Source organism: Tauraco erythrolophus, chromosome 11 (genome assembly GCF_009769465.1).
Source record: "Tauraco erythrolophus isolate bTauEry1 chromosome 11, bTauEry1.pri, whole genome shotgun sequence".
Taxonomy (NCBI): Eukaryota; Metazoa; Chordata; class Aves; order Musophagiformes; family Musophagidae; genus Tauraco; species Tauraco erythrolophus.
In genome coordinates this window covers 20,375,907-20,388,275 of record NC_141475.1, presented here as the reverse complement: position 1 = coordinate 20,388,275, position 12,369 = coordinate 20,375,907, and the positions used below count along the sequence as shown (strand labels likewise).

The 12,369-nt window shown below is 38.5% G+C and overlaps 1 protein-coding gene across 1 annotated transcript in view; it reads left to right on the top strand.

Annotated features, from left to right (window-relative positions):
- Nucleotides 1-11,796, top strand: part of ATP11B (ATPase phospholipid transporting 11B (putative)) — a 70,604-nt gene extending 58,808 nt beyond the window's left edge. Inside the window, exons 29-30 of the mRNA XM_086618634.1 lie at nt 3,091-3,224; nt 6,989-11,796. Coding sequence (XP_086474760.1) covers nt 3,091-3,224; nt 6,989-7,070 — 216 coding nt within the window. The 3' untranslated portion in view covers nt 7,071-11,796. The remainder of the gene's footprint in view (nt 1-3,090; nt 3,225-6,988) is intronic.
- Nucleotides 11,797-12,369: the final 573 nt, after the last annotated feature.

The window sequence follows — 12,369 nt, the reverse complement described above, 5'->3', positions numbered from 1 at the left end:
GATCATAATTGTCTACCACAGAGAGAAAAGTGAGAAAAGGAACTATTTAGCATAATATAAATATCTTCCTTCCAGGTAGTGCATATAAATATAAAAATCCATGTTCACTAGGCAGTGATATACATACAATATATCTACACATAACATTGAATTTGTATTTATGTTGTCCTTAATGATCTCCCAATATTACTTTACATTTAACTGTGAGTTTGATAAAACATAAATGTTGTTTCATAAATCATGGTTCAAGTATGATCCTAGCTTTTTGTGTACCTAACTTGAAAAGAACAAAGGATTGTAGAGAAGAGGGAGACACCAGCCCTCCAAAATCCGAAGCTGAGAGTTCATTCCGTGAAAGCTAGTTTGGGTTACTCTTGGTTCCTCTTTCTGCCAGACTTTGAATAGTATCTAGGGCTGCTAGCTTGCAAAGTCAGCAGATTCTGGGGAAAAAAAAAAGTCTGGTCCATCTGACATCACTGTAATATGACCTTTTCCAGTAACTTTAAAGGTGTTGCTTGGTCCACTTCAAGAGAATGAATGGACTGAGTATTCTTTTTGAAATCCTAAGTGTAGGAATGGGCAACAAAACTAGCGAGGGGTTTAGAGAACTTGTCCTATGAGGAGCGGCTGAGGGAGCTGGGACTGTTTAGTCTGCGGAAGAGGAGGCTCAGGGGGGACCTTATCGCTCTCTACAGTTACCTGAAAGGAAGTTGTAGGGAGATGGGGGTCGGTCTCTTCTCCCACTTTATGAATGACAGGACGAGAGGGAATGGCCTCAAGTTGCGCCAGGGGAAATTTAGGTTAGATATCAGGAAAAATTTCTTTACAGAGGGTTGTGAAGTATTGGAACAGGCTGCCCAGGGAGGTGGTGGAGTCCCCATCCCTGGAGGTGTTTAAAAACTGTGTAGATTTGGTGTTGAGCAATATGGTTTAGGGACCCTGACAGTGTAGGGTGAATGGTTGGACTCCATGATCTTGAAGGTCTCTTCCAACCAGACGATTCTATGATTCTATGTGAGAGTTTTGTTTTGTGTTGCTGTGAACACGGCTGTGAAGTTGACTGCATATGCAGAAGGGATTTTGCTTTCTGACCTCCCAATAGGAATTCTTTCTGCTCTCTGTAATTTCTTATCTGGTACACTGTGAGCACAGTGTGAAGTTGCGGTGAAGGTCATATCTGCTAACAGTGCAGTGCTGCAGATTGCGCTGTTCCTCATTGGGATATCTTCTGTGACAGCACGATTCTGACCAGATGTGATGGCCATCAAATAAGGGCGTTCAGGGACTCAGGTTCTGAGGTGTGTTTTGTTTTGGGTTTGTTTTAACCAAAACCCCTTCTAGACCTGTCAGCTGCAATGCTTCTGCTCCTGCCTGTTGGATATTTATAGTTGTTCATTGTCACAGTAAATGTTCGTTTTGTGTCCAGAAGACCTGCCAAATGAGTGCGAGTTAGTCAGAAGTGTGTGTTCTGCCTGCGCTCCTTCATGGCCTCAGAGGTGCAGCGACTGAATCAAGGGTTGCAGTTTGTAATGCTTTCTGTAAGTTCCTAGGATTGCTAACTGACAGTCCTATAAGTGTCACACTAAGCGGTGCGACGGGAAGATCTGGAGGGTCCATGGGGAATGGGGAACAGAGCTGAGGAAGGGACCCAGGAAAAGATGGGAGGGAGCACCAGTTCTGCTTGTGTGCTCCTGCCTTGCCCTACCAGTTGGGATTTTTCTCTTGGATTTCCAAATGCCTCTTGTTTCTGTTGGCTGCCTCTTCTTGGTACTATAGGAATTGTTATGAAGCTGTAATCTGTCCAGTTGCCTGTTTTGGGGGATTAAGAAGGAATGTGTCCACTCATAGTAAACCATTCCCATAGGAAACTCTGAGGTTCTTTGCTTTATTTGCAGTGTTGGTCAAGTGTGGGTGACATGAAAGAAATTGGGGTTGGAAACCAAAGTCTCTAGACAACACCAGCTGTGGTCATGTGGTGAAAAGTTGGGGAAAGCTCTGAAGTGAACTGTTGTCCTGTCATAGACTAAGATGCCTCCTCCCAGATTTCCTCATTCACTGGTGTCTGAGAGTGAGCTGAGGATAATGGATGCTTAAATGTAGTCTGTGTGTTCGGCCTTTGTTTGACAGGATGCTCTCATAGAGAGTTTCAAATTAAATTAAAAAGCATCTCACTCCACATTTTTATTGCCTTTGGAAAGGATAGTGAAGAGAGTTCTGGATATTCTCTTTCCAGCAGTGCTAGATTTCGGTTAGATTTCAGTTATGCTGTGGTTGACTAGTGTGCGAAAATAATATAGAGGAGCACGCTGATAGATGGCACTTAACTTAAACCCATATATCTCTTTATTACTACTTTCATTTTGTTTGGGTCTTTTTCTCACCTGCTAAGAATGACCAGTAGAAAGTTTATTATCCTAACGTTGAATTATTCTTCATGCTGGCATGAATGTGACTGAACCTTTCTAACATCAGCCTTGTTTGCATTTAGAGAAAAGATATTCACAAAATCAGGAATGTGCTTTTGTTCCTTACCAAGCTAAGGGTATCTATGGTAGTGACATAATGGAAATTATTATAGGAAGTTGCATCCTACACTTCTTGAGGAAAAATTTTTACTTATGATCAGGTTGCTGCACTGTGTTCTGCAGCCGTGGTCTGAAGCTTTCTCTTGTTAGATTTCCCTTAAAACAGGGCAGACCTGCAGCTTGTGTAAATTGTAGTGCCTCCGCTGAGGTTAACCAAGGCATCACAGCTTAAACTTCATGACACTTTCCTCCGGAGATTCATTATAGCTGTAACACGGAATTGCTAGCCAGTTTGTTTCCAACGTTAAGCAGAGACAGTGCTAAACGATTTCCATATGCTCACCAAGGCTGTGCACAAACCTCGAAGATGAAATTTTAGTGAATACAGACCTTATGAAGGGAAATGGTGATGTTATTAATCATTGTAGTTCTCCTATAAAATTGAAAAATATTCAACACTCTAACTTTAAGAAAACCTGCTTTTCCTAAGTGTTTTCTGATAACTTCTTCATTGCTAGAATCTGTGAGTACTGATTATTTTTATTGTTTTATTTCCTTCTTCCAGCTTACTGAGGCAGGTTCAGGTATCAACTGCTTGGACTCCATGTGCTGCTTCTCAGATGGGGAAACAGCATGCACATCTGTTAGAAGAATGCTGGAACGACTAATGGGAAGATGTAGTCCAACCCGGGTCAACAGGTGTGGCATTTCTCTCAATAGCCTTTGCTGCAGACGATTCTCCTATAAACTGGAACCTGATGAGCCTGCAGCAATAGATGTCTAGCAAACCAGCTGCAGGTTTTGCTTATTTAAGTAGGAAATGCAACTCTTTAATGTACTTTTTTCCATCCTAAAAGATTAGTTTCTTGTTTCTTTTTGAGTGCTTTCTTTTGGGATGAGGAGGGGGAAAAAGTTTCCAAAAGATTTCTGTTAAAACTTTTAGTTTGGCTTACTACAAGTCCTTGTGTTGTATCTATCGTAATTTCTCTTGATTTGTACATACTTCTTTTTAGAAAATCAAGCCTTGCTGCTGATTTTGTTCTCCTTTTTATGAGTTTTTTTTTTTTTGTCTTCACAAATCAGGAGTTGTTTGTAAAGTCAAAAGACTTTTCCCTTTGGTTCTTGATGTACAACCTCCAAATATTTACCTTGGAGCTTACATTACTCCTGAAGATATACAAAAGGCTCACACTCCCCCCCTTAAAATGTAACTTTATTATTAGAAGGAGAGTCTTTAAATCTTTCAGCCATTGATTGATATGAAGATGAAATATTTTTGTAGTATAACTTTTATAATCTATTTCTAAAATCAGAGCAATTGACAGAACAGAGCCTTCAGTTCTAATAATTTTAAACGTTTTTTTTTTGGTTCTAGAAGGTAAATTGTCAAAATCATGTGTGCCATTCCAAAGTATGTGCTAAATAAATCTTTTTCCTTCACAAACCATGTGTGAAACAAACCTCAATGGAACAAAAGCACGTTAGAGTGATGGAATGCATCTAAGGAGCAATACTGCTTTTGCAGTCAGCATAACTGTGAGAAAAGCTCTTACTAAATCTGCTAATGTGCCATTTCCCCATTTCCAAATAAAGAGGGCTAGCTAACAAACATGGAAATATTTGGGGGTAGAAATACAAATAGTCTTTTGTACATCGTAATCTCTCCGTCCCTGAATGATATCATGGTCCTTCACTGGTCAAAAGGCAAAGCTGAAGAAGTTGCACTTCACACATTTTCAAAGAAACTCATTTTGTATTTGAAGAAAGTTGTCTCTTTCGGTTAAAGGTTGTGATATCATTCACTCGGTATGAAATCCTGCGTGGGTAACTTTCACTGACAAGCCTTGTCAGTTCTGATTCTGCCTTTAGGAATTGACTTGGTACGTAGTACATCTCTCTGTCCAACTCTTGTGTTGAACGCAGCGTCTGTGGTTTCAGTCAGTTTCTCTCTTCTGGCTTGCTTATGAAATTTATTCAACGTTTATACAAATCTAGGGTATGATTATGCAAAATGTATCATTCCATATGAAAAATGAACTGTTATGATTAAGTACATTTTAAATGCAAACTCTTGCTGTATAGAAGGCGGGCATGATGTATAAAATAAACAATTTAATAGAATTTTTAATCTACAAGGTGAGCATTTAATTGGTCTAAAAATCAGCATTTTGGTAGCAGTTGCTCTGAGTTTTTGTTTGTTTGTTTTTTTCCATTTCTCTGTAAAACTGTACTTTCCAGATGAGGATCTTCTCATGCTACTTTTTTCATTTGTTGTTATCTAAATAGGGCAGATTTTTAGTTAACATTTGCTTTAGTAACGTGTAGTCTTATAAGGTAGGTATTCTGTGTTTTATTTTCTGCGATGCGTTTGAATTTTTACAATTTCCTCTTTTTTCCTACTCAATTTTTCTTTCTTTAAGAACTTACAAATATTTATTGAAGATAACTCATATTTGACAGAATATTAAACACTTTTTGAAGTCTGCTTTTTCTCAGATTTCTTGTCTGCTTACCTCATGTAATTTTCAGATGAAGTTCCATCTAGCTGAATAATTTGAGTTGTTAGAACACAAATTAGTATTATGTTTAATAAATATGCAAAACTATCTTGGTGCTACACGAAGGGCTTGAAGCTGTGTAGTTTTTGCGTCTGCCTCTGGTTGAAATTACTCTGAACCATCTTCTAGTTTCACTTAAATTTATGTACAGTACAACTAGAAAATACATTCTTGTAATTTCCATCTTGTTTTCTTTGTTCAATGACTTCAGTTCCTTCCACTCAGCACTGACACTTAAAATGTAGTCTAAAAGTCAAGGTACTAAGACTGTTTTTCATCCTACACTTTCCTGCTAATCTGTGAAAGTCTTTGTTTATTTTTTTATGTACTAATTGCTTAAATCACTTCAGGCAGTTAGAAGCTGTGAAGTGCTGAAGGCACAGTTAAGAAATCCATTTGGTGATTTAAAAATGTAAAATTGTTTAGCCTTGTTCATGAGCTTGACCTGCTTTGATTTTTTTTTTACCTAAAGCTGGTATCTTCAGAAGGTTGCACAGTCCCAAACTGGATGGTCTTTTGAGTATTTGTGCTTTATAAAGCAGCTTCTTAATTGACCAGGAGGTAGCTGCAAATTACTTTTGTTGAGTGAAGTGATGCTTGTAAATACTGAGTGCTGTAGAATGAAGAGCACTATCATAAATGATGCTGCTGTAGCTACCTTGTGTTGTATGCTGTGCTCCTGATATTCTGTCAAATATGATAACTGAACATGAAATCAAATCGTATCAAATTTTGATAGAAACTTTGATGAATCAAAGTTGTACAAATGCTTGGAGTAGGGGGCTGCAGGAGTGTAGTCTCTTGTACTTAATTTCCTGCTTGTAAAATGTATTCAAGAAGTATTTTCTATAGCTTCGGTCACCAGTTAGAATATAAAATGTATGTTGTGGTATGATAAAATGCATTTTTGTCTGTCTGTTCCATTAAATTGTCTGTCAACTTGTCAGTCACTAAAACATGAAGAATGTTGGATCACATCCGTTCTTTTACAGTAGGATTCATCACTGAATTGTTCCGTCTCCCATTAGTGGTACTTGTGTCTAGACACCACATGTAAAAGTTCTAAAGAAACAGCAGATTTCTGACAGAGGCAAATTTAGAGGATAAGTTCGTTATATTTTGATTTCCCGCCTTCCAACTTTCTGTTTTTCAGCGTTTCACATATAGTCCTATAATATTTTTCAACCAAAACCAGTATTTCTTCATAAGTAGTAATCTGTTCTTAAGAGAAAGACATTACGAAATCCCATCCGAATCAAAAGCGATGACATGTTAGGTAGTTTTCCTGATGCCTTAAATTTTAACTTAAATTTAACAGTAAGGGATGAAATAGTGGATGCATGGCTGTAGATAAGTTTCGCCTGCCCACAGCTTTAGGCAGCATGGATTTTTGACATGAGATCACCAGTATATACTGGGTTACCACGGTTAGCTGTGCATGCCACAAGGCTTTACCAGGATGACCGTAGGCTGTATCAAATCGAAGCATTCGCAGTGCCTGAACTTACACGTGCAAGATGCAGATTTTCCTCGAGGCACAATTTTAAAATTTTAATTGTAAAACTGGCATAAAAACCTCTGGTCATCTTAGTTCATAGTGATGAAAATATCTGTTGCTGTGAGTAAACTTTGCCAGAAAGGTAAACGTAGAATTGTTAGTCACATAAGTGGCATGATTAATTGCAGTATATTTTCAGAGGTTTGGAGTGAATTGCAGGTGCCTACATAGAATCATAGAGTGGTTTGGGTTGGAAGGGACCTCAAAGATCATCTAGTTCCGATCTTCTAAAGAGTTACACTTGCCTAATCTCATAACACTTTATCTTTTGCTTTCATAGACTTTTCTCCTTACTTACAGATCATAAGTTGCCAGTCAGCCAAACTTTTCTTTTATTATTACTTTAGATCATGGAGTTCATCGGATCCCTTCTATGCCAACGACAGAAGCATCTTGACTCTCTCCACAATGGACTCACCTACTTGTTAACAGGGACAGTTGTAAATGCCTTGTGGAAGCCATGTGGTGCTCACACACCTATAGTAGGTTCTGAAGCGAGTCCAGTGCTACATCTCTGCCCTAGAAAAGACTAGCATGACTTCTAAATACAAACTGTGGCTTGTCTTATGGCCCAGCGTAAGTCATCTAGACAGTAATTGCTTCCAATATTTTTTCTAATTATATCCACAAATTGCTAAATTTTTTTGGTTTTTTTTGTAAGGAACGCTTTTACCTCTGACCATTTAATATTTTTTGTTACCATATGAGCAGATTGGAATCCTGCATTTGATACTTGAGACATCAGTGCAGCACAGTGACAAAATATTTCTCCTCCCAAATTCAGGTGATCCAGTAGAACTGAATTTGCACAACGAAGTGAAAACAAAAGTTGCATTTTTCATGATGACCCTTCACTTTAAACACACACAGTAATTTTGAGCTGTCTTACAGATGCTGTCGTAGCCGTTTGCAAATCAGTTTTGTTATTTCCATGGACTATATTCTATAAGCAATCAGTTTAGTAGTTTTTGAGAGTTCAAATATTTATGCTGGTGTATGAATGGCAATATGGTGGTCATTGCTTTGAAGAACACTCAACTTTTACAAATCAATAATTTGGAATAATAAGGGATATAACAGTTCACTGTTCTCTTAAAGCATAAATCGGAAGCCAGTCATCTTTTATTATGCCCTGTGTGTTTTGTTAACAGTTCTTGATCTTGACATGGAAAAATGGGTAAGAATTGGTGGATTGTGCAGAAGTCTCACTAGCATAAATATTTTGAATTATTAATCCTTTTGAAGTTGGGAATTTTTGCATGTTTTACTCTTTTTCATGTATTCATATTTGGTCATACTGTACTTTGAAGATACAATTAATACTTAATTATCTTCATATAGCTGAAAGGATCCAAGACATTGATGGCAATGTTTTGATACCCAAGTATGCCAATAAAAACAAATTGCACAGAAGGAGCTCGAATGGTACATCTTACCGGTACCTCTTGTCCCATGTGTCTCCGTGTTTGAGCCTGGGTAGCAACACTTGCCTGGTCATTGAGTGAGGGTGATGGAACATACTGGTTGGCTATAGATGTGGGAGGTGTTGCCACCAGGGACATCTGTAGAGCATTGCCTTAGGTATGGCAATTTTTATGGCTGCAGCCTGGCAAAAATGCTACTGCTGCTGGACTCTTGTTTGGGAATCTAATTGGAAGGCAGTCTCCGGCACTGAAGCCCCGTCAATAATTGGAAGAATCTTCCTGTCAGTAGATGTTAAGCTGCATATTAAAATTGCCTCTGGGTGGAATGAATGGTAAATCAAACACAGGCCATAAATAACACCTACAAGAACTTTAATAAAGATGTGGCTAACCACTGTTAGCTACTTTCACTCTGCCTGCACAGGTGTCCGCTCTTGGCCTAAGTGCCATCTCCCGAGAAAATTACATGGCAAATACTTTTTTTTTTAATTTCATCATTCAGGCAGACACATCTTCCCCTCCTGGTGTGACATCTCAGTGGCACCTGGGCCACTGCCAGAGGAGTATGTCCCTCTTGTTATGGTTATCCCAAATTCTCCTGAGTTCAGTGAGGTGCAGGAGAAGAAGTGTTCAAAAGAGTTCCAACTTTTCTTGTATCAAATGTTTCGGATGTTCCTCACCTATAAACAGTTCTGCTGCTCATGATTCTTGTTCATGGCTTTAACTGGTATTATTTCAGTTCTCCTCTTGGAACTTTATTTTTGCATTAATGCCTGGAAGCTTCACTCTAAACTGAAAGCTGCAGATACTGCTGGATTTTCAAGATCTCATTGCTCGAGGCAATGTTTGTGTAGTGAAGAAACTGTCATTGCAGCCTTGTTTTGAAACTCATTCTGACTTGAATATGCAGTATGTGAGGATTTTGTCCCACTGGCATAGATGAAGACCGGTTCACAAATTGATTAAGAAGCTCTCAAAACGAATTATGAAACAGAAGAAGCAAAATCAAAATATAGTAAATTTTCCTTTTTAGTAAGTACTTGATTCAGTGTTTGTAGTTCATATCCGTACCGTGCCTTCACGTGCTGAAGTGCAGTGGAGCTTAGGCTCCAAAGTTTCAGTTGTACACTGGTTCCCCACACTGAGTGTCCGGATGATTAAGGTACTGCTGAACTCTGATCTTGCATACTCCGAGTAATAGGAGTAATTAATATGCGACTCGTCTGACTGCATGTTGTTTGAAACCTGGTTCCTATGTGGAATGGTCATCTCTCCAAGTCCCCAGGAGAACTGTTATTCAGGTATGCAGTAGTAACAAAATACACTTGGATTTCATCTGCTCCTGTAGCTTACTTTATACATCATATATATAGCATTAAATCTGTTTCTAAAATAATAATTATCTTCTTAGTAGTTTCGCATTCTAAGTGTCTTCATACTGCCATGGATACGTAAGAAGTAAAGAATTTTTTAAAATATTCTGATCAGATATCTGCTATTTAGCTGTATCTTTTATATCTAAATCAGTGTTTCACTTCTCGGAAGTACGTGTTTGTCCATGTCAACCATAGCATCCTGATCATCCAGTCAGTTTGTGTGACTGTGTAACCGTGTTGGTCTGTGTGGTTAGTGTGTCATGTGTTGAAATATAAACCCTGGTTAATCTGCTATAGTAGAAGGCAGAGGCTTTGCACGACCCCGCTCCAAGCATTTAGATATTGGCTCAGCTCCATATGTATATGTATTTTTGGCTTTTACCACACAAATGTTAATTATATTTGCACAAAAGAAGCACAGTCCTATATTTGAAGAATAATTTACCTTCATTATATGTTTCTTAAAACCTTCCATCTCCTCCCTTTCCCTCCTGCTTTCCCTTTTCCCAGTGTTTGTAAGGTTACCGAAGAAACATGCATTTAAACAGTTCAGGAAGAGCTTAAGAATCCATCTGTCTGCCAAGGTATATTTTTCTATTTGCAGTAAATCTAAATCGGTCGTTTCTTGTTTAGTAAGAACGTAAAACGGTGTGCGTAAGACCGGATCTTTTGGTCTGACAAGTATTTTGGATGGAAGAAGTGACTGTGTTTTTGTACTGATGTCACAAATCTTTTAAAATTGCTTCTATTAAAGAAAGAAAGATTTTGTGTATTTGTTTGACAGCTAAAGTGTATGAAACCATTCACTGCACATTGGGTACAGTGTAGAATTCCTCATGAAGAAGACTGAGCAAAATATGGCTAATTCAGCGTAAAGCTGGCATTTATCTCCGACTTAGAGGGAATGGGTGAGGGGGGGTTTGCCAGAGAGAGGAGATGTTTTGGAATTACCTCTTAGCCTTGAAATCTGTAACATAGAGCAGAAAAGCCTATAGTAGATGTTCTTGGTTAAAAGCAAGAGTGGTGTGTAGTCACTTTACTATGCAGTGTCTCTGAAGAAGCACCTTCTCCATGGCCACCTTCAGAAGGGGACTGAGTTCTCAGCAGTTTATAGTTCTTGGTCTCTGAAAAATAGGGTTCATTTGTGTTACTTAGAAACGTAGTTTTAGTTGCCAAATTTAATGCTTTTTAAAGGGTGCAGGGGGAAGGATTAAGCGGGAAGATGCTCTGAATTGTTTCACAAACTAAAATGTACATACTCTGCTTAAAATGTTCTGTATCTTTTTTTAAGGTTATAGGGGGGAGGGGGAACAAATAAATGCAAAGAAACGAATGCTGAAAACTTTAGCTTTACGTTTTCAGAATGATTTCTTGTTTTCTAGTGAAAAAGATGATTTGAGAAAAGATTATGCAACTTAGAATGCGTATTAGGCAACTATAATTTCTTACTGGAAGCCTTTGGTAATACTTAAATCCGTGTGGTTTTTTATGACAGTATAACTAACCTATATTGGAAAAAAAAATCTCATTTTCTAGTGTTAAAAATGTCTCAAAGCTGTAGTCTACATTATTTTTAATAGTTTTGTCTGACACTTCTATACTTCTAAGTATTAGTGATTTTGGTGAAATTCAGTGTTCAAAAGTGCTCAATTGTAGTGTGCTTCTGAACCGTTTAGTTTGAGATTCTTGTTTTCTTGGTGTAGAATAGCCAATAACCCTCACGCCACCCTCGCTGCACGCGCCGCTGCCTTGTTACACAGACGCCGTTGGTTTAAAGGAGTTATTCCTAGAGCTGGGTGAACTGTTCACCATGGACCTATTTTAGCCTTTCTTCTGTTCCCAAATTACTTCCCAGTCAGACTTTCTTCTTTGCAGATCTGTTTTTTTCTGTGAATGTTTTTATTGTTGATAGTTCTGTACGTTGTTTGCTTCCAGTGGCATGATTTGTCTGGTTTCTGCTCTCTATGGGAATGACTCAGTTTATGAACAGGAGGAGGAAAGATTGGATGCTCATGGCTGTATCAGCTCTCGCCGTCAGTCGTCTTAGACGCGCACTCGCACCGGTATTTGCAAGGCTTCTGCTTTCCATAGATTTTGTTCCTTCAGCTAAATACTGCTCGTAGTGGCATCAGAAATAACTCAGTGGAGAGACTGTGTGCTGCCCGGGCTGCTGTGGCTTTCGTTAAACGGAACGTTCTCATCACTCCGACGTATTCGCCTTGCTCTAGCTGTCGCCCGGCTGTGGTGTTGTATTACAATAAGTACATGCAATTGTCATCACTGTAGATATGACTTTTTGTTGTTGTTTCCAGTTTGTATAAATGCACAGGCATGAATGAAACCCAAGGGGCCATGGGCTAAAGACCTCTGCATGTTACTGGAAGCAGAAAGCAATGAAATACACTGCTGTTCGTGACACAAAGTGTGACTTGCCTGGAAGAAACCCTCAAGTGCACCTGAATGGCCTGTAGCGTATAGTATTTTTTCCTCAGCAGTCTTAAAGGAAATTATTTCATACATCAGCAGGTTCTTAATCTTTTTATATTTTGGCAATGGGATAAAAGATAATTCATAGGGCATATAGTTTAGAAAAGGGAAAATAGTTGAGAGACTCACTTTCAGATGTAGATAAGAATGCAGCAAAGAATATATTTTTACAATTCCTAGTTACGCTCCCGTGAGAGATTTTTCTAGTCTTATGCACACAAAAATAACAAGACGTCATCTAGCCTCCTGTTTTTTCACTGAAGTGGGATCAAGTTCTGCTTCTTTTTTTGAAGAAAAATTTGAAGGATACTGTCTCTGCAAGAAGTACCCTTTTGAAGATGTTGATCCTTAATTTTAGGCAAATAAGGGGCATTGACAACTGGAAACTGTAGCAATAATTAGTACAAAGAATTTTGGACCTCTGACACTGTGGCTGCCTCA